General features: G+C 39.5%; 1 protein-coding gene across 1 annotated transcript in view; it reads right to left on the bottom strand.

The window, feature by feature from the left end:
• DTWD2 (DTW domain containing 2) overlaps window positions 1-24662 on the bottom strand; it is a gene marked incomplete at its 5' end in the record, with an annotated part of 88140 nt that extends 63478 nt beyond the window's left edge. Inside the window, one exon of the mRNA XM_084305586.1 lies at window positions 24508-24662. Coding sequence (XP_084161712.1) covers window positions 24508-24662 — 155 coding nt within the window. The remainder of the gene's footprint in view (window positions 1-24507) is intronic.
• Between the last annotated feature and the right edge of the window lie 331 nt (window positions 24663-24993).

Below are 24993 nucleotides of genomic sequence, written 5' to 3'. Positions count from 1 at the left end.
CAATAGAAAATCCAGGGTCTAAGGTGCCCATTAAAATAGCATGACATTCAGGAGTAATAAACAGTTACAATACAAGAAATAGTTATGTAAATATAAGAAACAGTTCTGTAAAAATGGCAGCCTATTAGTTCTCAGAAATGCCTATCAGATTTTAAGTGTTACTAGGAAAGGCTGAAAGAATTAAACGGATGCATTGGTTTAATGTGGCAAGGTTTTGGTAGCAGGGGGCTGCAAGGCTGCACAGTCCTTTGCGAGTGGAGCCCAGCTGCCCCATGTCAGATACGAGCCAGCTCCAGCTGCTCCAAAAGGGACCTGCTGCTGGCCAGAGCCAAAGATCAGTGCAGCAGGAGGTGCTGCAGGCAGGCAGCAGCAGTTCCCCTGTGGGCTGTGCAGGGAGAGGCCCCTGGTGGAGCAGGCTGTCCCCCTGCAGCCCATGGGTCCCACATGGAGCAGATCTCCACGCTGCAGCCCCCCCATGGGTGGAGGAGCCCCCGGTGGAGCAGGTGGATGTGGCCTGGAGGAGGCTGCGGCCCATGGAGAGCCCCCGCAGGAGCAGGCCCCGGGCCGGAGCTGCAGCCCCTGGAGAGGAGCCCACGCAGGAGCAGGGGGTCTGGGGGGAGCTGCCGCCCACCCATGGGGGACCCGTGCTGAGCAGTTTGCTCCTGGGGGATGGATGGATGGATGGACCCCGTGGGACGGAGCCGTGTGGGAGCAGTGCTTGAAGAGCTGCTGCCTGTGGGCAGCCCCCCAGGATCAGTTGGGGAAGGACGGCATCCCTGGGAGGGACCCCACGGGGGGGCAGGGGCAGAGTGACCAAGAAGGAGCGGTGGAGGCAAAGTTTTATAGACCCCCTGCAACCCCATTGTCCGTTCCCCAGCGCCACTCAGGGTTGGGGGTAGAAGGCAGAAGAGGGCAGATGGGGGAGGGAAGGTGTTCTTAGTTTTAGTTTTCTCTGCCTAATCTGTTAGTAATAGGCAATAAATTTTGTAAATTTCCCTGCTTTGAATCTGTTTTGCCCATGATAATAATTGGAGAGTGATCTCCCTATCTCAAACCTTGAGCCCTCTTCCATAGTATCTTCTCTCCATTTGAGGAGGCAGAGTGAAAGAATGGTTGTGATGATGTTTAGCTGCACAGCAAGGTAAAACATTATTACACCACTACATGAACCTCTGGTTTAGCCCCATCTTGTACTCTGAGCATTAAAGAAGTCTGAAGAAGCCAGGTTAAAAACAAACATGGGGAGGTAATTCTTTGTGCCAAGAGCCTCCAATCTCCTTGTTGACTGATGCTGCGGATACAGGAACTTTACATAGGTTCAGGGGAAACTGGAAGCATTCCTGTAATGAAAATCCATGAAATATGCAAACATCAGTAATGAATGTACATAGCTGCATCCAACTCAAAGTCCCCTGAGCTAAAGGCAGTTTAAGAAAGGAGAAAAGTGGCAACATATGCTTACCCTGTTCTTCCTTAGCTGTGAGGTACATACTCAAGACTGTATCTGCTCATGGTTGGAGGCATCATTCTAGGCATAATGGACCTCTGACAAACTCAATTTCTGACCATTCTTCTATTCTTAATCCTTCTGCACAATTTAAAGCAAAATATGCAATGCCAACAGCAGTGGCTTGGGATTACGTACCTGCAACTTTTTACTTTTTGTGTTTTATCTCTAAAATGTATTTGTTCACAGTTCTGCACTTCCCTGGGCAAAATGTAACAACTCCATCTGGGTAGCCTTCTGTAAGAGACAGGACTTAATGTTATCTTAAAGAGAAGTTGCAGGGTACATTGTATTTCTCCTTTCACTCTCCATATATACAGTGTGTGATCTGATGCAATTGCCAATATTAATGGAGGATAAAAAGCCACCCTGATTAAATGAGAACCTCTCTCGCGCACGCACTGAGTGGAGGTGAAATAATTGATTACTTTGTCCTCTACATAGCCGAGACCCATCACCCACGTGTGAAATCCAGGGCAAGTGCAGCCTGCAGGAGCATCTGGTATTCCCAGAATCTTTGCTGATAAAAAGCATGGATCCTGCACAAGCAGCCAAACTGCCATGGTCACCAGCTGAACTGTACGTTAAAGACAGCTAGCGTGAAGTTTAGGTCAAAGTCTTCATAGTATACCTGAGATTTCACAAAACTTGCCCACCCCCTGATCCTAATAGATATGAATCTTATTTAAACTAGAAACTCCATAGCTGGTGTTCCACATATACGAGCTCTATTGATCTGCTCTGTTAATTGAAGCTCACATATGCTTTTAAACTATGGTACAAGAGGGAAACTGTGAACTTTAATGCTGAAAAAGATAAATGAAGGAGTTCTCTGTATTCCTTTGCTTTATAATTGAACAGGATGTGCCAATACATCTAATGCCACTGTTTCGGTTACTATTAGCTGCCCTTATTTTCTCAGTAGAAGTAGTCTGTAGCAGGTAATGTGGCATGACTTCAAGCCACTACAAGATGTCTCTGTAATACTAACGTGTAAATATTTCTTAAGTGAAGGTGATACTAGTAGTCCTTCAGTCTCATGCTTAGTTACTCTGGAGCACAAAAATAATCAAAGATAATCTCTACCATACCTTAGATTAAATTATGAAATTCATGTCCATCATGTTTTGTTATTTTGACTACCCTGCTTCCATTATTCCACTTTTAAATTGCCTATTACTATCTGTGGAATAATTGCTGGAGGTGACTTATTGAGGCTAAACGTTCGTCCACATCTTAAGAGAAGGTTCAACACTGAGGAAACTTCCAGAGCGAGATGTGGCAGATATGCAAGGAATCTGTTCCACGATAGTCCCTTTGGCAATATCGCCTGCAACCTTAGGTATTGGTGACATGAGGGGAGCTTGGGGAGCTTGGTGTGCTCTGTAAGACTGTAAGAGATAGAGCATGGAGGGTGGAGCGGAGTGAGGACACCACAGCCAAGCTCTGTGCTATCACTGCAGGGATGGGTAACTGGATGGTACTACGGAACTGTTTTACTAGAGTGAAAGTGTATTGCACTATTTGCACATCTGTGATTGTGATTAATGTGACCAGACATACAGCACCGAACTGGGCAAAACTCAGAATATAAGTCCAGCCACCCCCCAGTCCCTCTGAAGCTGGAACACAAAAGGGGGTTTAGGTCCTACCAAACTTCCTTACCCTTTAACGCAACTCAATCCTCGTGACTGTTCAAACTAGCCTACTGAAGACTGACTCCCACAGACAAAAATCAAGAAGTAAAAATGTATCAGAAGTAAAATGTGATCAAAGCTTACAGGTTTTTTAGCTTCATCTTTCTAACTCCATGCCCACCAAGCTCTTCACTTGCTCTTCAGAATGAGTCTTAGAAAGCCATCTTTCTGAGAAGTGCTAGAGCTCTCATGGAAACACTGCTCCCATCAGCACCGTTTAGGTTTCTCTGTGCTTATTTTGCACATTCTTTACCCAAGAAAAACTTCCAAGCCTTAGTTTAACAGTGTTTCCTGAGAAAAGTCATGCTTCGGAGATTTTTCTGTCTTCACTACATTCCTCCAACCGCTGTCAAAAGACTCACAACTCGCAGGCATACAAACAATTATAATTCTTAAAAACATTATAAAAGTCAACAGCCACATAAAGAAAAAACACAGAATCAAGAACAGTGGTGGAGAAAGTATTGGCATCAATCAACAAAGCACTTCCTGTTCTACTTGGTGAATTCATATAACACCAGCTTCCTGAAGGAAAAAAGAAAAAAAAAAAAAGCAAACTGCTGAGTTTTTGTTTCCCATGAAAAGTTAAAGGAAATAAAACAGGTGTATGTTTTTTAGTTGTTGGGTCTTTTGCTTGTTTGTTTTGCTTTAAAAGGTGTATTGATTTATTCAGTTAATTTAATAGAACATATCCCAGTTTCCTGAAAAAAATTACTCACTTATCTCCTGCAAAAAAAATTACTCACAAGCATCTCCTGCAAATCACAGCAAAAATTATTTATATTTTTAATTTTGAATATATAACTTAAAAGGCTATTAATTTATTATATCAAATATATTTAACTTTATTATTATTATAAATGTATTGTTATCAATATATTAATGTCTGTATTAATAAAATACAGCTTTCAAAGCTGATTATCATATTTGCTGATTAACCAATTTGCATTACTGGAAAAGACATGCAAATACTACTTCTCCACCTGAGCTTCTCAACCTCTTCATAAGTTCTGAAAACATTTAAAGAGTACAAGACTAATTATTCTGCTAACCTGCTGTACAAAAATGCATATAGAAAAGGTATTCTACCCAAAGAAAAGATCATGCACAACAGGAAAAAAGCATGTATTTCTATATTACCAGCCAACGTACAGCAACTGCATTACAAACAATCTGAGCCAGTAATAAATTAACTCATCCAATCAGAAATTTGGAATACTTGTTCTTATAACAAGTTCTTATAACACAAAAAAGCTCTGTCGCTACAGCAGGAGGGAGCTGATAAGTCATTTGATGTCTTTACATTTTGTGAGAGATCATTTTCAGATATATAGGACATATGACCTCTGCTAATGAGGTAGAGGTGTTCTGTGTTACAATGGCTGCATGAAAATGCCTATTAATGGCAGCTTCCATTGTTCCAGAGTGCCTGGCAGAAACAGAGAGGTGTCCTCCTAGAAGTGATGCATGATCAGACTGGATCTATCTGGACCTCCGATATTTCTATTCTGTGTTTGAAAACTGTTCCATCTAGTTCCAGGAAATGACACTACAGCACTACATTTTAGATTCATTAAAACATACCAGAATAAGCTTAGCTTGCTGTATCAGAAGAGATTCCCACATGACATCCTTGTGTCCAAACTGGAGAGACATGGCCTTGATGGATGGACCACTCAGAGGATAAGAATTGTCTAGACAGTTGCACTCAAAGAGCTGTGTTTAATAGCTCAACCTCATGAGGTTCAACAAGGCCAAGTGCAAGGTCCTGCACCTGGGCCAGGACAATCCCAGGTACAAATACAGGCTAGGGGGAGAATGGATTGAGAGCAGCCCTGAGGAGAAAGGCTTCAGGGTGTTGTTTGATGAGAAGCTCAACATGAGTCAACAACATGTGCTTGCAGCCCAGAAAGCCAACCGCATCTTGGGCTACATCAAAGAGGCATGACCAGCAGGTTGAGGGAAGTGATTCTCCACTCTGCTCTAATGAGACCCCACACGGAGCACTGCATTCAGCTCTGAGACCCCAACATAACAGGACCTGACACAGAGGAGGGCCACAAAGATGATCAGAGGGCTGGAGCACCTCTCCTATGAAGACACGCTGAAAGAGTTGGGGTTGTCCAGCCTGGAGAAGAGAATGCTCTGTCAAGACATTATAGCAGCCTTCCAGTATCTAAAAGGGGCCTGTGGAAAAGCTTGGGAGGGATTTTTTTACAAGGAATTGTGTTGACAGGACAATGGGTAATGGCTTTAAACTGAAAGAGGGTAGGTTTAGATTAGATATGAGGAAGAAGTTCTTCACTCTGAGGGTGGTGAGGCACTAGACCAGGTTGCTGAAAGAAGCTGTGGATGCCCCACCCTTGGAAGTGCTCAAGGCCAGGCTGGATGGGACTTTGAATAACCTGGTCTGGTGGGGTTGGAACTGGGTATTTTTAAAGATCCCTTCCAGCCCAAACCATTCTATGTTTCAGGATAGTACCATGAATCGTAAGGGGTAATTCCAATACAACTTAAGCATGTGAGCAACCTATTAAATATGCACTGCCATTGTATTTGATAAATTAGTTTCCAGATGAGTTTTCTGATACTTCTTACAAGTCGACACAATATAGTATCTGTTCTTGCCACAAAACACTAAAAACACACCAAGCTTTGACAAGGAATGAAGAGGCATGATACACTACAGAGGCACCTAAAAAGCAATACAATAATTTACACAAAAATTGCCTTTACGCCAACCTTCAGTACCATTCAGTACTCCATCACTGAAACTACTGCAGGCAGGGGATTTCTCTCCCAGAGGAAGAAATGGGATATGGTCAGAGATAATTTAAAGACGAGAAAAGAGGTACAGCAACAGAGACAACACACATGCTACTTGTGAGCAGCAAAAAGATCACAGCACTATTTCCAAGCATTGTGTTTCCCCTGGAACCAGTTGTCAGCAGTTCTCCTATTCCTAAGCACTGTGGTGAGAAGACACATCCACTTTCCTTCTCTGTTTTTCAGTCTCAACAACATGGGCTACAAATCTCCCTACAAAAACACAGAATGTGTTTTCCATTATATTCAACTGAAATTTCTCAATCAATTTGAAAACTGTTCGCATCTTACAAATTTGAAATGCTCCTTGACTTTTGCCAAGGGCAGAGGACTTCAGAAAACCTAAACAAAGAATAAAGCAGTTGAGAGAAGCATGAAACAATACCAACACATACTAAGTTCAAAAGGAAACACCTACTTGCATCTGTTTCATGAATAGTTCCATTATACATCTTATCACACAATCATGGAAACAAATGATTCATGACAGGAAAAAAGGTATCCATCATGAAGAGCTATTTAAGCATGAAGATATGCTTTTTGGCTCAGAAAATCCCAGAACCACTATTCCTATCAGCCCGGAAACATCACTCTACAGTTGCCCTGTATTTATCCTCATCCCCAGGCACCTGTTTTTCTCCACTGTTCAACTCTCCACCACATGAAGCTTGGGTCTGACCCATTCATTGTCAGTATGATTTGCTGGCACAGATACATATTTAAAAGAAAACAGTTGTAAGGCCACGCACAAGCAGCTCTCAGGTCTTTCAGTCTTCATCAGCATGACTATGTATTGTACTGTTACTGAATAACAACATTAACAAGCTGTTGAGCCACAGATAGCAAAAAAAAAAAAAAAAAAAAAAAAAAAAAAAAAAAGGCAATAGACCACGTCCAGCTCCTACACTCTCCAGCAAAGAAAATAACATTCAGTAAAGTAAGTGTTCAGGACAGGAGCACAGACTATACTTTTACACACGAGCACAGTCCTATTTTACTATTTACTTTCAGAGCAACCCAATACATTTTAGGAGCTATGTCCTTAGCTCCCACTGAAGAAGAAGCAACAAAATATATCTAAGAAAAGCAAAATCATCCAAACTATCTTCAAAGCATGTTTTAGAGAAGCTGTTCTGTTAGTGCTGAATTTGATCTTGATGTTTTCTGCTATTGGCACCCAACCATTGGAAAAGGGATTTATATCACCAATTCATTTCCTTTTTAGCACCAAACACCCATCAGTGTGTAATGATTTCCAGTCAAAGCTCAGCTAGGCTGGATTTGAACAACTAAAGCAAAACATTTGAAAAGCATTACTTACAAAGATTACAAGGTGTCATTCTTCCTAGATTTAAGACCAGAATTGGACAAGTAAAGGCAGCTCTCTGGAGATGAGGGATATAAGCAGTCACTTATGTCATGACAAGCTCGGAGTTCTGCTTAAGGACAACATTCTGGTCTTTTGGAAAACAACACCAGCTACTGTGTTTCTTGAAACAATAGGCAAATAAGTAAATGTATCTGTGTGTGTGTGAGTATTTTTCTCCAGGAAAAAAAAAAAAAAAAAAAAAAAAAAGGATTTGTATAAATATGTGAAATTAGTAAAGAAATAACCTTTCAGGTATTTGGTAGTTTATGCATCATTCCAGGCTTTCCTTCTGTTTAGCATTATCATAGTTTTCATATTAGTCTTGAACACTAAGTAAACTGTGAAACAGACTTTATTTATTTTTAAAATTGAAAAGACACTTGATCCTACAGAATTGACTCTTAAGGGTGAAGTGGGTTTTATGAATAAATTTATAACACAGTGACAAGCAATTACATTAGAAGCATTTTAAATTAATTTGGACCCTCACTCCAGGCTTTGGCATTATAATAGAATGGGTTATCCAACAAATTTATTAAATTCATTAGTACAGCATTTGTATGAATGCTAAACATCAAGTGATCTTTCACATATTCTCATGCTAAAGCTATATAGACAACAATGAATATATTTCATATAATAGAAACATGGACAAGGTCCACACCACCTGTATGAAAGACTTTAAGCTCTGCAGTCTGCTAACATGACCATTTTCCAAGGCAAATAGCTTTTTTGCCTGACCAACTGTATCATAAATACAGGACAAACAATAAGTTCAAGGTTTTTTAGCCTATGATTTTCATGACAGCTTTATAAGGCTAAACTGAACATATTAAAAACAACAAATATCTTCCAGTGCTATAACAGAAAAAAGATACTAAGAAGCAAAGAACAAAACACCCACCATGGATATTTCCTTAACCTATTATATGGAAGCAGACCTTGGCAGGCAGCTTTCCTTACAAATAACTGAGATTAACAAATCAATAGAACACCCTTGCAACTATTTCAACTGTATATATTAAAGTTGGCTGTGGTTTCCACAATAACTAATAGGAGTAAATAAAAAAATAGCATTTAGCTTATGCAGCACTGGACTCATTACAGAGAGGCCAGAAAAGCCAAAACCTAATGAGCCTGAAATCGCTGACATTTTCATGCATCTTGGCTCTACAGTCTGGCAAAATAGCTGGCATTCTGACAAGCTTGATGCCAGACAGTTAGCAGAGCCTTAAATTTATTGAATGAGGTGAGGCACTAAGGGCATTTAAACAGAGCAGTTGAGACATTAAGATTAGGAAGTTAAACTGAAGGTTTACACTGCCAGCCATATAATTCCAAATTTGCCTCCTAAGTTTAGAGGCTGCCACTGACGAGCAAAATTCCGTCACCAAAAAAAGCCCAGAATTTCCCTGGAAACAGAGGATCTCACTAAGCCAAGGGGGAAAAAAAATCTGACAGTATAAAATCAGGATCTTACTTCACCCATTTGTACATATGCAGAGAACAAACTAGTTAACAGCATAAAGTAAAAACAGAAGTATATTTTAAAGAGCATATCAAGTTCCTAAATTAATGCTTCCTAAGTTAAATGAGGTTTGTGGATATCATTAGCCAAGGATTTTTTTTTTGTGAGACTACAGAAGTACGTGTTTGAATGTTTGTTTCCAGCTGAAGAGTTTTCTTTCCACAAATGCTTGTTACTATTTCAGCCTTTGAAACAATAATTAAAAAATGAGAAATTGTGCTATTGGCCTGAAGTGATAAAGCTGGGTCCAGCCATGGCTTATTTAAATTAATGTGTAGCTTATTTAAAAGTTGGTTAAGAAATGCCTACATCTGAAAATGCTAAATGCTGCAGCAAACTATTTCCAATGTAAGAACGCAAAATGTTTATAAAAATGCTCTCAGAGTTTCTTGAAGTTTCCATCTCAAACCTTCTTTAATTTATGTCTGTTGACAGATAAAGAATCTGATCTACTCCTCTTCTACTCCATGTACACACATGGAAAAGAAGAAAAGTCATGAGCAGCCATTTCACTGGAAGTGGTGTTGCTGCCTTTTCTGCTTACCTGCAACAACATGATATACTGGGCAGGTCTGCCTTAACCTGGCTGGAAATATCTCCATTATCTTACTTTCTTCACTAGTACTGAAAATAAAAAGCTGAAAGTGATCTTAAAGACGTGGGCTGGAGCTGGTCAAGAAGCCATTAAGCTATAAAACAGTACAGAGAAACTAAATTGTTCGTAACACTGAAAGCACCTGCTGTGTGGCTTCTCCACCAAATGCTACCAAGCCCAAACCTGACTCGGGTGGACCTGCCACCCAGTACCAGGCACCCATGGATCCTGACGCCCACCGATGCACCTGCAACACCCTCTGCCACTCCACTTTCAGCAGGCTTCAAAACAAAGAATTTCATCCAATAATAAATTCTGTTTAACGCCAAGGAATGGCATGTTAGTGAGCATTAATACATTCGCAAGCAAGCTTATTTTTAGATGTATTTCAGTTCCTGTTTTAAGTTAGCAACAAATAATAGCTATGTAAATTTAAATTGCAGCTGACACAATTACTCTTAAATTTTGTTATGTTTTTATATAGATTTGGAAGACAATCCAGTCCAGTGCATTGCTAACACCTGCAGCTCCACACACAGGAACTTACAAACTGATATATTAGAAAAACCTTAGTGCAGACCAAGGGAGGTCTGCGTCTGCCTCCCCCTCCGCCTGCAGAGCAGAAGGGAAAAGTTCCTCCCTAGTGAGGGAAGCCACGAGACACAGCACGCACAGCTGACTCTGCTGGCACCAAGCTGTCGTGCTAATCCAGAAGAGGACCAAAAATGTATTACACATGGCTCTTGAGCAGCTGTACAGCAGATGAACCCCTCTGACCAGCCAGGATGAGCGGGCCGGGTCACTCTTCAGCCTCAGGCCTTGCCAGCCCCCCATGTACCTGCCCAAAGCGCCTCACTGCAGCACAAGGCCTTCACACTTTGGAGCTGACCAGCCCTTCTCCCTCTCTCCCTCCCAGTTTGGCATCTTGGAGCAAGGGAGCACAGGCTCTCCTGCACCCTGTGTGGAAGAGGGCAGCTGGAGAAAGAGAAGGTTGACAACACTGCCCTAATAAGCCCGTGACAGGAAATTTCGGCTGCCTCCAGTGGTCCAAAATGCACCTGAAGCTGCGTAAAGCTGGTCTAAAAGCAGAAGTGAAAATTATAACCAGCTTCATCCACTGATGCTTTGTTGTTGGATTTTTTTTTTTTATTTATTTAAAAAGGATAATTGCAGCTTGCCAGTAAGGAAAACCTTGTAAGAATCTACACAAGAATAAATACTTCTAGCACTAAGTTTCCAAAACTTTTATGTAGATTTTTCAGTTTTGTTTTGAAGTTAGTTTTTCTAGGTTACATTCACAACATTCTCTTGTACCAAAAAAAAAATGCAGACCACATAATTAATACAACTGACTTTTCTAAGTAACTTTATCTCCACATAAGTAATAGCTCTTAACATTTGAAATTTAGGCCTACCTATGCAACATTACCTTACTTAATACATTACTTTAAGGACAGAGTCTATTGCCATGTATACTGTCTGCTAATAGCAAACCATGTCCAAATCTTAGCTTGAAACACAGCAGATGAGAAAGTGAAGTTAAATTAGAAGCTCAGTCTTGAACCAAGTGAACTCAGAAGTGAATTCTACCATTCATTTTAAATGAAAGCAGGCTCAGAACCCACACATCTTTCAGAAGTAAGTTAAAAGGAGAGCTAAGTTTTTGTTTCTCCCAATCCATGCCACAATGCCCTAACCAATCTCTTAGAGCTATGAATTATTTTTTTTTCCTTTCACAAACAACAAAAAAGCAATGAAACGAAAGTAATTTATTGCTATACTCTCTTTTGGTAAAACTGATGAATCCACAACAGAAAGCGTATTCCAATCCATATTTAGCATGAACATAAAAGTGGATGCCTTCTAAAAAGCAGAACACATTCACATTAAAATGAAAATCCACCATTCACTGCAGTTTATCTTCAACTGAAAGCAAAACAAACCAACCAACCACATAAAAAAAAAGTTAACAGAGCTTTATATGATGAATAAACAATGCTAGGAAATGGTTAAATATTAAACAACTTTCAATTAATTCTAGTGAACTATTCACTTCTGTCATAGGTGGTAGAAGAATGGAGTTTTGTTTAGAGCTATATTCAAGTTCTCTGACTATAAATTATAAACCGTATGAAAAAGGCAGTATGCAAGCAGATTAATGTCCTGTTTGGCAGACTTTCTGATACCTCGTAGCTCTACAAGTACATAAATGCTATACTACACTCTAGTGTCCTTTTTCTAAATAGCAGGCACTTCTGTTGCACATACTTTCACTTTGATTTTGATTTAGCAATCTTCCACATAAATCTTATCAAATAGAAGCTGATTTAATGGTGTAATACAATAAATAATGTATTTTAAAATAATAAACCTGTTATTCAACAGTTATTAGATTTCATTAAAATGTTGCTTTTTACTTATTATACGACATTTTTATGTATATATCTAGACATCAAGTTAATTAAGTTACTCTAAAGATTTTGGCAATACTTTAAGATGTTGCTTTTAAGGTATACAACCAATTAAGCACACATGCTTTTAAATGCTGTATATAGCAGTCCCCCAACAAACCCATTAACAAATGGAACCACATTAACTTGTACCTAATGAGAACTCAGGGCACCCTGCTAACAACATTCCTGAGGAAAAGCTCCTTACAATAATACCTCCTTTCAAATAAGAAAGTCCAATGCAGAAATGAACCTTTCTTGTGCAACTTGAAAATACAACTTGTGTAACTAACATTCTGTATTTAGCAAGCATTCTCATAAAAGTCAACAAAAACGAGGATAGACAGCACCTAAATACGTCATTAGAAGACTGATGGGAATGGCATGCACCGCAACAGTGAGATTTTGTGCTGAGAAAATTAGCACTGCCTGTTCTGAGAGGCCACAGGTAAGAGCTCAGGCAGAGCACAGAGTGCAAAGCTATAAACAGACTCATAAAATAGTTCAGATCGGAAGGGACCTCTGGAGGTCATCTAGGCCAGCTTCCCAATCAAAGCAGGAATAATTTCAAAAGCCCTGAGCAAACTGACCTGGGCACTTCCATAAACTGAGGCTTCACAGCCTTAACAAGCGACCTGCCCCAGTACTACACCACTCTCACTCCGAGTTTTTTATGTTGTGTTTTGTTGGGGTTTTTTTGGTTTTTTTTTTTTTTTTTTTTTTTTGCTACAGCCTAGTTAAACAGCCTGGCATGAGCTGGATCGTTTCTGCTGCTGGGCCACACTGCTGCAGCTCCCACTCAACCTGCTGACCACATACGTGCCCTGGTTCCTTGCTGCAAAGTGGCTCCCAAACCACCCCCTGTGCAGGCTTCCAGTGCTGCCAGGTCTTGGTCAGCCCTGAGTGTATGATGCTGAATTTGCTGAATTTTGTGAGGTTCCTAATGACAATTTTTCAACATCTCCCTGAACGGCAGCTCTACCCTCCTGCTGTACAGCAGCTGCTCCTCCCAAGCCCATGTCACCTGCAGCCTTGCTGTTCACGCCTTCCACCTCGTCAATCAGGTTAACAGGAACATGACCAGCAGCCTCTGATACAGCATCAATCCCCAAGAAAGCCTCTCCTAAACAGCTGTCATGTCAGCTGTTAATTGTGGATCACTGGATCTCCACAGTCAGCCAACTCTTTCCTTAATTTGTAGACACATTCACCTCATCTGTATCTTCTCAGTTTGGCTACCGGGATACTATCAAGAGACGTCAAATGAGTTTCCGAAATTTTTCACTCAAATATAACCATCACTGCCTCAAAACCTGTCATCCAGGTTAGATACTATTAGCTCTGTTAACCAATCTGCTATGAATGTGGGTTTGCTGTTTTTCCTTCTCTCCTTCCCCCACTTGATTTTGTGGTACATTTCACTAGCCCTCTGCTACTGCCGGTGTTCATTTTTCCCCCCTGCCCGCCCTCAAAATTGCTACACAACCTACGTTTGCAAACATTTAATAAATACCAAACCAAAGCAGTGGCTCATAACAGAATGGCATTAAAGAATAACTAAATAGGGTTTGAGGGACTATAACCACTGTACTGTTATAAATGTCAAAGACATTAACAAAGTAGTTTTAGAGACTGAAGCTCTAAGATACTTAGATTTCTAAATCCCTTGAAACAGCTTGAGTTTAAAATGCATACATACCATTCAGCAATGGTATGGCACCTCTGCTTAAGTTCCACAGTGCACGCAGATGCAAATATGCAGAAGAAAGTTTGTTGTACTTGATGGCCTTTTTTTTTTTTTTTAATCAACTTGGAGATGGCCTTCAAGGAGGCACTTAAAAGCAACTTAATGCATTGCATACTGCATCATTCAACTAAATGTCTGTTTCTACCCACATGAGGGCTTTCAGAAGAACTTAAATGGTCAAATTCCAAGTTCAAGAGAACTTGGAGATAGGTGTAGGTCTCCAAGAGAAACACCACATCTGGATTTAATTGCTCATCTCTTTGGTATTTTAATGAAGAAATTCCCTATTAGAGAGTACAATTAACAAGTACTTATATTAAAAAGTGCAAAACACATTTAAATCCTAATGATATTACAGACTAAGAGCTCAGTCTGATAAACACACTTAATAAAGAGAGAGCAGTTACCAAGTTTCTAAATGAAGTCTCACTAGATACGAAAGGAAACACTAAAGGGACTAATCCCCAACTACTTAAGTGTAATACTGACTTCAGAACTACCAAAAAAAAAAAAAAAACAAGTTCCATATATTATAAAACTGAAGAGGACCACCACTGTTGTCCCATAAAAGTAATAAATCAAAAGAAATGCCAAAATTGCTTTTCTGAGAACCTTTCTTTCTAAAACACCACCCTCTTGATTTACTATTTTCTACCAGTCAAGAATATAAACAAGTGTTAACAAAACTAGTCACTGCTAGTCACAGTCCTCTCAACAGCCTGACCTTATGTCTGGGCTGCTCTTTGAAAACTCTCCTATAAAATAAAGTTCTTCTTATAAAAAGTATTGGAACTCTGTTCCCATCTGTTAAGCTGCAGATTGCCATTACCCAGGGAACATCCACTTGCCTCTCAAAAACTGCAGCTTCCACCACGTGGTTCTGCTGCTAGATACCTGACTTCTGCTCTTGTTCCCATAGATGGATTACTCAAGGACAATTCTTACTATCCATCCGTCTTCTAAGATCAGAAAACAGTCATTAATCATTGTCTTTTCCCTGTCACCCAAGGAAGAAATACTCACAAAGACCAAAACTAAGTTTGTCTAGTGATTAACTGAAGAAGTAGTGGGTTTAGGTTTCCTGACTGTAGTTACACTGAGACTACCTAATTTTCAATGTTAATGTTCGCTCTATCATTTTTTCAGCACTGATATTTCTTTCTTCACAGGAATTATATCAGTACCTTTACTGACTCAATACGTAATCATATCTAAGAAGATAAGGAGGTATTACAAGCTTTATAAAAAAGAAAATTAAAAATCCCCTGCTAATAAGCGTTTTCTTAATAAATATGGTTCTATGTCAAGTTCTGTAGGATTTTTAACATTAAAGTCTGGAAGAATTATGTCAAGCTGGTAACCACTGTGAAGTTGAAATTAAATACACGTAATCACAGCATTAGCTTTCCTCCACTCTTCACCCCATTACTCAAGACTTCAAAAAAAAAAAAATTAGATACCAAAAGAAAATTTTGAAACTGACATCTCTTGAAATATCTTGGATAAAAAAGGTTATCCAGACCTCTAGCTTTAGCAATTGCCATTTTAGCATGCATTCAAAGTATTGCTGGAAAGGCTACCATCTGAAACAAATATCCTGTATTCCTCTTACAATTTTAAATGCTTTTTTTTTTTGCTTTTTAGAATATAGAAGAAATGTAAACAGACATCTAGTATCTAAAGTAATTTGTTTTTATTCTTCACATGGAAAATCATGGCAGTTTTTCCAGCACTGGATTTCTCCAGATTGTTTGGCTTCCTGAACAAACCCACAAACTATAGGTGTTTTATATAAGTTAAGGAGTATTTTCTTTCCACTTTCTGATGTGAACATCTGAATACATCATTCCTGAACATTTCGCATTCATTCCAATTTGGTCCGTTTATTCTATCGCTTGTTCACATGATTCCCCTATTTTCAACTTCATTAAACTGAACTTTTGAAATAAATAGAAGTATTGAAGGTCGGAAACTAGAAAGAAGTATTGGAAAGAATGCCAATTTCAACAACACCACAAGAAAATGAAATTATTTTGTAACTGACATTCTAAGGGTGTATTGCTAGACACTGAAAAAAAAATGTACAAAAGATATGCCTTTTAAGATGCTCCTTCCAAAACCTAAGGAACATGCACACTGAATTTTATGTAAAATGTCTAGTCTTTTGGATGCCAGTTGATTTTCTGCTTGAAAAATAATATATGTATATGTGTGTGTGTTATCAATCACTAATATGGTCGCAATTAAGAAAAATGTGTAGAGAGAAGTAAAGATCCAGGACAGTATTTGACTACTTATTAGGTAAGAAGAAACACCATTCACATTTACAGCATAAATTACTAATGATGTGCTAGAAGAGCCATAGTAAGAAACTCCCACGACACACTTTATCTGTTTCCTTTACATCGGGCCAAGCAATACAAAAACGAAGTGCAGCAAGGACACGTTCTCCTCTATGTGACTAAGCTGATGCAGCTGGACACTTGTGAGAAGACAAGTGAACCCAAACCATCTGTTACAGACAATTTGAAGGTCCTCATTATTGACTTAGAAGCTTAATAGCTTTATGAACTGAGGAAAATAATTTATAGAAACTTAACAGAAATGATAGGCCTAATTGGTGTAACTTGGAAATGGTACCTAGGAAGACAGAGGTAAAAATACATGTAGTTGAGGACAATGTTTTAAAAGGCAAAGGAAATCTGTACTTTCAGTAACAACACAGTTGAGCACCAGGTTGACATCCAGGAATCCAAAGGTTGATTATTTGTTCCAAGCGAAAAACACTAAAGAATTTGACAAAAAACATTTCAGCAGAGCTCATGGAACAAAACTATGATCCAGTTAAAGCTATAAAAGAGCCATGGGAAAACCAAATCCAGTGCAGACAGTATTCGACTTCAAAAAATGAAGAAGTAACAAACATGAACATTAAATGGGTAAATCTGAAACAGGGACCAGATGATGGAATGAAATACAGCTGCTGGGAGGAGAGATGACAGCAACAACCACTTTCTGTAACTGAAACACAAGACAAGAGAAATACATAAACGAAAGGCATGAGAAAAAACTACAGGTGGAAGAAGTCAGAAGATCTTGAAAATTCATTCTCAGGGAAGGCAGGAAAAAAAAAAAAAAAAAAAAAAGATATTCTGGGTATACAGAATTCTGCCAAATTCTCCCTCATAAAATGCAAGAAAAATGAAAGAATTGGCTGCCCCTAAACCAAGCCTTTGGGTATAGAGATAAGAGTCTTCAGCTCTCATCTACTTTCGTAACCATCATATTTACTTTCGTAACAGGAAAAAAATACATACTGGTTTTTAGTTTTTTGCTTTGTGTTATGTTTATAAAAATCAATAGCAATTCTTGTAAAGGAACCATTTGTATTTTTAGTATCCCATATGATTAAATTGAGGAGGTTTGATCACTGTTGAAACATCTTTGGCTTCTCTTACAATAAACTACCATCCCCAAGGCAAAGTTACTCTTGATGTAATTACAGAAAAGCAGCAGATCAAAGGCACTACAGTTGCTTTAATTAACAAGATTATTCTCTGCTGCAGTTCTTGTCTCTGGTTGTGCTTCTACTAGCACTTAGTTATCCATAGTCAAAAGGATGTGGCCAGCCTGACACTGGCTTTTTTTTTTTTTTTTTTTTTTAATTCCAGCAGATCAAAATGTATGCCTACTAAGTTGGCCAAGCACAAAATAAGTGGCCTAAAAAGGTCAGTACTCATTAGTCTGTTCAGAATATAATAGGAAATGAATAAATGCCTTCGAAGTTTAGCCAAGCAGAAAGAAGTAGCATTCAAGTCAGTAAAATTTTCAATTCATCAACAGCACTGGCACCAGTCATTACTGTTAATTCAGGACAAGGAAACAACAACATGATATATTATTATAGATACATTACCTACTAATTGCAGAATAGAAATAAACTGAAACCCACTGAACAATGCTTAGTTTGATATTTTATATTTCAAACCAATACAAGCCACAGATTTTAATATGCACACTACAGTCATTTTAAAGCAACATTAATAAAAGTGTGGCAAGGTTAAAAGAAATCACAGGCATTGAACTTGGGAACTGTACTAACGCTTGGTCATTCTTCTCGCTTACCTACAGTATCTCTTCCTAAAATGTGATACAAATTACATGTATCTTGGTGTATGCATCAATTTCAGTCCAGCTTCAACGTTACCTGTAGTTGGTAACTTCTACATGTACTTTATTTCTCAGTAAGTAATTCCAGGAGTCCCTCCTAGCATGGTTTAAAACTCCTTTATTTGAGAGTTTTCTACTAAAAAAATAAAAAATAAAAACTTGAGACATATTCATATAAGAAAGATAAAGGTAATTCTTAACTGGTAGAGACTTTCAGGCTCGTGCATGCTTCCTTTCCACACCTACAACTCCACTAAAATTTCTTAACCTCTTCAGAAAAGCTGACATATTATTTACTGCCTAAATACCTCTATTGCTCCAATGACAGGAAAACCTACATAATCACTTAAAGTTGAAATCACTGCAAGGCCAAAAAATAAAAAGTTTTCACAATACTTTTTTTTTTTTTTTTTTTGCATTTGTAAAAATAAGTGTTTATTGTTTAACTACCCTGCATTAGGCTATAAAACCTTTAAGGAATGTTTTTGCTTAAATGCGCAAATGTTTAAGCAAGAGACAACAATAACTTGTTGATTCTCAGCTGGCCAGTACAGCACAATCAGCTCAAAGTCTGGGGGCTGGCTCAGGTCTGGCTACAAATACATAAATCAGATATCAAAAAGAAAGCTGTCATGGCAACAGAGCGCTTCCCCATGCCACTCGTGATAGCTACAGGGTCAACAAAGAGCCAGATCAGGGTCAGGCACAATTTACACTGAGCTCTCTTATTCTCAGTTGCTTAAGCTTATGGAAACTGGAACACATGCACATCTCTACCTCTCTGTATTAAATTACATATATATTTGAAGCGATTTACGTACAGAAGAATAACTAAATTATAAGAATAAAAAAATAAATATTTTACTTTCACAATAGTGAGGTGAGAAATCTTTGCCAACACTTCTAGCTATTTTTTGAAGAAACACAACTTGTGAGTGGCAAGATTATATTTTCTCTAACTATTTAATCATGCTTATCTGTGTTGAAACTAGTTCACAAAGGCATTAGCAATTCACCACTTCAGGGAATGAATGCTGTGCCCACATTTTGGGCTACAGTTTAAAAAAATCACACATGCAGATATTGGATCAACACAAATGTACAACCGAATTGCAAATGCACTGTGTTTTCTGCAAAGTAATCACAGAACATCCCAAACTGGAAAGGACACACGGGAATCATCGAGTCCAACTCCTGGCTCCACAGAGGACCACACAAAAATCAGCCCATGTGTCTGAGAGCGTTGTCCAAACACTTCTTGAACTCTGTCACTCTCTGTGCTGTGACCACTGCCCTGGGGAGCCTGTCCCAGTGCCTGACCACCCTCTGGGTGAAGAGCACAGAATCACAGAAAAAGTTACAAGAAATGAAGTTAAGCTGTAGAGGCAAAACTCCATGAGGATTTAATACTTGTGGATTCCTTCAGTTATAATGCAACAGACGAAACAATTCAGCCTGTTTGCTATTAGCAGCTGCAGCTAAGGACAGCTGTTTTAATAAGGACAACTTCGCCACCGTGTCTTCCTGCTCCTCCCCACTGGAAAAGTGAGCAAATCTTCCACACACATGTCCAAATGCAGACTTGAGATTTAAATTCTTCAACATGATCACCCCTCACACATGCTGTGTTAAGACATATCAGCAAAATGCAGAATACTATCTACCAAAATACCTTCCTCATCAAATGCTGACACTGCAGACATTTCTGAGACACTGCCACGTAAACTCTGGTACGTGGCATCATCGTAACGTAACCTCTGACTGTGAGTAAGGAAAGCTAGGAGGTCAGTTTCATGTTTTAGAAGGGCTATCTCTACAGGTTTTTCGCTTCATCTCAGAATTAAATTTTATTATTTAAAACTCGTTATCAAAAACTTTCTGTATAAATAATTTTATAAGTAAATGTTATTTATATTTTTATAAATAACTGCATTTTATAATTAATTTATTAACAATATTTATCGCATTGTTGTAGTGCTCTGGATCTCCTGATCAGGAAAGAGATGAAGCCTTCTTCAGACAACTAGACAAAGCCTTACATTCAGAGGTCTTGGTCCTCCTGGGCATTTCCTGGTATCTGCCGGAGGACTACAGCCAGGCTCAAGCAATACAGACCTGAGTGCTTGGATGACAACTTCCCAGCTCATGTGATTGAGAAGCCCACAGGGGCAGCTGCTGTGCTGAACCTTGTAGATACAAACAAGGCAGAACTGCTCAGGGGTGTGAAAGCTAGAGGCAACCTTGGCTGCAGTGACCATGAGATGGCAGAGTTCAGGACCCTAAAAGAACCGGGCAAAAAAGTGGGGCAAAAAGGATATGTATAATCACAGCATAAATACATACTGTCCGGATTTAGGAGTTTTTGAAAGTGCTAATACTAATAGTTGTAATATAAAATAAAATAAAATAAAATAAAATAAAATAAAATAAAATAAAATAAAATAAAATAAAATAAAATAAAATAAAATAAAATAAAATAAAATAAAATAAAATAAAATAAAATAAAACACCCTCAATGCACTTCTTAAGAACCTAGCATAGTAAAATCCATTCAAGTTATGCCTGTCACCACGCATATTTCCTTTTCTCAAAGCAAATATAACAGGAAATGCATGAAGCTTTTGAAAAATATCTTACATTGCAAAACAGTCAGTCACGTCTTACAAGTCAAGAACCATAGGAAAATATATAGGTTTAGTTACATAAGCAGTTTATTTAAACAGTGATAAGCAACCAGTATTTTCAGGAAGTAAAAAATTGCAATATGCTTAGAGCAGTGAAAATAAATGCCTACAGCTCATACTTTAAGAACATCAAAGAAATCAAAGGCTAAGAAGCAATTTATGCACAAGGCATCACTAAAAGAATTAATGCATGCTTATTTCGCTTTCTCTGATATTGTTAATTAAACATTAAAATTCATGTTTACACTTAAATACCTTACCGATGTGCTGTAAAGCAGCTGCATATATTTACTTGTGTTGAAGAACGATCACATTACTTTTTCTCACTCAGTATTTGTAGGACTCAATACAATTATTAGTATGTATTGGATACTTATGTAAGAACGTTATATTTTTCTCAAAGTATGAAGTCAGACTGTTCATTATCCAGACATGTCATTATCCGTCTACTGACCTTAACAGATTAACACATAACCACATGGAACACCAATTTTAAGTATATGTAATATTTTAGATATAGGCACAGGGAGCAATAGCATTAAAGGATTAAAGTTCTTCTCTCTCTTTTTTTTTTTTTTTAAACTTGAAATACAAATACTGTATCACAGCATGTATCATAGTAGAACCTAAGAAAACACCACCAGCTGTTACCCTAATTTTACAACAAAAAAGTCTTGCAAACATACAGGAGTTTCCAGTAGAGATTTCAGATTGCCCACAAACTGAGACCAAGCAATGGCCAAACATAGATCGTAAATGATTCTCACAGTTACATTTATCACTCTTGCACAACCAAATGTTTTTTTTGCCTAAAAGCACAACAGGCATCCAGAAAAAGAACAAGCTTTGACCCACACTTTCAAATTGTTATGTGGCTCCAAGACTGTCACACCACGTCACATCGCACCAAATTGTGTATGGATTCTATTGTGGGGCTTGCTTTATTTTGTTTTATATACTAGCAGAAACTTGGATGCTATTCTGAGCTTATTTTCAAAGTAAAATATATGGGAGCAGGGATTCAACTCCTGGAGGTAAAGTCAACCTCTAAGTCTTCCAAGGAAGCCTTAAAAACTGACCAGATAGCCATCAGTGACTCAAAGTTAATCACCACTCACCTTTTGGTTTTGGCAGGCAAACAGAATATTTATCAAGTTGTAGCCTTAAGAATAGTCCAGCTTGAAGTACCTGCACATACTTCTTTTGCACCAGCAGTTTGCCATCTCTAACATCATTGAAGAGTAAGATCATTTCTCACAATCTCTTTTTTTTTTGTAAACAAGCCATTCCACACACTTGCACATAAACACACACCGCAAAAAAAAAATACTTTCAAAATGTAAAATTTCTTTACAATATTTCTTTTAAACTCACCATCATAAGCTATCACTAATGCCACCACTTTCTCTGCTACCAAAAAAAAGCTCTCTAAAGCGTAATACTTACGAACACTCAACTCCTTCAACATTTACAAGTCATTCATTTTATCTAAATTGAAAAATTACCTACCTTATTCCTCCTACATCTCCTTTTCACATCTTTACTGACTGAGTACTTGCGAGGAAGCTGTAAGTCAATTGTCTTGCCACATCAAAAAGTCAGTCTCCATGAGGGATCACCAAATCATGCTTAAGAAAACCCATTATTCTACGCATTTGTGCTTAATTCAGACTATCACCACTACAAGTATGGAGTACAAATACTCTTAAATCACATCCACTAAGGTGCTTTACAGGAAAAATCTATTTTAAATCTACTTTTTCAGAAAATTTAGGAATTCATTTAGAGATACTTGCCCCCAACTATCGTTCATGGTAATATTCAGGGTAAAAATAACATTTCACAATATGTCTTCCCATGACATAGCCTAAGTTGCCTAAGTGTTCACTTTTACTCCAAGCTGTGCCTCAGAATGCTATGCTCAATGAAAACCATGGTTTAGTTAAACTGTTCCTGGGGTAGATGATGGAGAGAAAACACAAAGAGACTGATTGCACAATGCAGTCTGTCATCGCAATATCCATCAAAACTTTTTTTTTGTTTTAATTTTAAACTCATCACTCTCCTTGTTTCTTAAAAAGCACGTGGTCTCTTTATCCTCCCTTCTTTCTGTCCTTGCACTTCTTTTAGTGTTCTTTGCAACAAGTAGATCTCATTTAGTGCTCTTTAGAAAGCCAGTGTTTTAACACTACATGGTGATGACAGGCTGAGTAAATACTTTCAATCATTTTTTACTATGAAAAAAAAAAAAAAGACTCCTATTCTGAAAACCATTTTTGTATGTGACTCATCAGAGAGCCTGTCCAGCACTGAAGAAAACACAGCAGAGGTTGTGAAACACACTGACAAAATAAACAACAATCAGCAGCACCCCACAGGCATCACAGAAGAACTCAAGGTTAAATGGCTGAATGACAGTAGGTTAACTCTCATTTCACAGTTCCTTGGCCCCTCAGGACTAGAGGTAGCAAATGTGAGACAACTTAAAAACCTACCACAGGTAAAATTTCACACAAGCAGAAACTATAATTAAAAATACAGTTAGGGAACACTCACAAAATTCTGTGATTTACATGGGAAGAACTAGCGTGTCTTTTGCAAAAGGAAATGCTGCTTTTTCAAGACTACTGATGACCTGAGAAACGGTCAACACACATGTAGAAGAGGGTGTTCTACTTCTTAAAAACCAACCTGGAGCTTCCAAAAGGCATATAGCAAAATCCCTTACCCAAAGGTTACCAAGAAACTATGCAGTCACAGCATGAGGCTGTGACATTATTTTGGTCCTCACCAAAATAAACAGAAACACATTATCCAAGGTGCAAATCTCCAGCTCACTCACACCTTGAAAGCTGCGTGAAAAAGAAGAAGGTAGAAGCCAGAATCAAAATAAACTAAAAAGGGTAATTCTTCCAATTTGGGTTTTGTAGGCCTGAGGTGTCTTTTTGCCAGCAAGATGTTGTGGAAACAATAATTTTACATGGGTTCAGAGAAAACCGCGGCATGGAAACTATTAACTGGGACATATTAATCACAAAGCCAAATCTGGCTCAAGAAGCCCCCTGAGCTAAAACTACTTGAAGAAAATGAGAATAGCAAAAGGGAAGTCATGTATCTGTCCAGTTTTCACCTTGGCCATCAACCATTACCCATGTTTGTTTGTTTTTTTCAATATCTAACTTTACATTTACAAATGGTATGACTGACACTATGCATACCTTTGCAATGTAGTCGAATTTGGATATAGCATCAGAATGTTTACGTAGCAGATCTGCCAGTAAGCCTCATCAGCTTTCATTTAAGGAACGTTTACAAGACCTGTTTACAGGAACCTCACCAGAAGTGATCTCCTGAAGTTTCAAAGAGCTTTATTTTACAGTGAAAACACCTACACTTCGTAAAATCAGATGCCTATTTGTTTTGCCAATCAACAGCAACGCATCAAATAAACAGAGGTATTAAATAATATTTTATTTGGTGTTTTTTGCACAAACTTTTTGCCTCAGGAGCCACTGAGGTACTGCCCACTCCCTCCACCAGAAGGATGTAGTCGCCGTCCCTGGGGGTGGCCAAGGAGAGGTTGGACATGGTGCTTGGGGACATGGTTTAGGGAGTGACAGTGCTGTTTGGGGGATGCTTGGACCAGATAATCTCGGACGCCTTTTCCAACCCTAACGATTCCACGAAAGCACAACAGCAGCTCTCACCCAGCGCCCCTAAATCCACTACAAACCCCGCTGCCCTCCCTGCCAGCAGCGGGGACGCCATTTCCCAGCAGCTGCCTGGAGAGCAGCCCCGCGGGGCACCCAGCCCCGCCGCCAGGCGCAGCCTCCGGGCAGCGGGGCGGGGCGGGGCGGGGGCCGGCCCGCAGCGGCCGCCGCCATCTCCGGCCGCCCTCCCGCTGCCGCCGGCTCCGCGCCGCGCCGCGCCTCACCTGCAGCGGCCGCACTCCGGCCGCCTCTCGCAGCGCTCCACCGGCAGCTCCCACAGCCCCGCGCAGCACTCGCGGTCCTCGGACGGGGACGGGGACCGCGACGGGGACGGGGACGGGGACGGGCCGGCGGCGCTGCTGCCGCCGCCTCGCTCCATGCCGGGGGTAAGGGGGGCCGCTGCCCGCTGCCGCCGCCCGGGGGCGCTGGCGGTCGGGGAGAGGCGCCGCGGCGCCGCCCGCCATTTGCCCCGCCTCTCCCCCGCCGCACAAACCTAATGGCGGGCAGCGTGAGGTGGGATTAGCTCCGTGTGCCCTCAGCCAGTGCAGCCGAGCCAAGGGTTGGGGCTGCCGGCCCCAAATGTAAAGGAAATAAAATTTGTCGCCAAAGCTGTTGTAGTTGACCCCAGAAAGCAGCTGGAGTGTAGTAATTAGCGAGTCTGCATGCAGAAGGTCCTCCCCTGAAAGTATCAACTTCGAGTTGTCCCCATG

Source organism: Netta rufina, assembly GCF_964035555.1.
Source record: "Netta rufina genome assembly, chromosome: Z".
In the NCBI taxonomy this organism is placed as follows: Eukaryota; Metazoa; Chordata; class Aves; order Anseriformes; family Anatidae; genus Netta; species Netta rufina.
The sequence above is the reverse complement of the archived record's forward strand: the minus strand, read 5'-3'. Positions and strand labels throughout refer to the sequence as shown.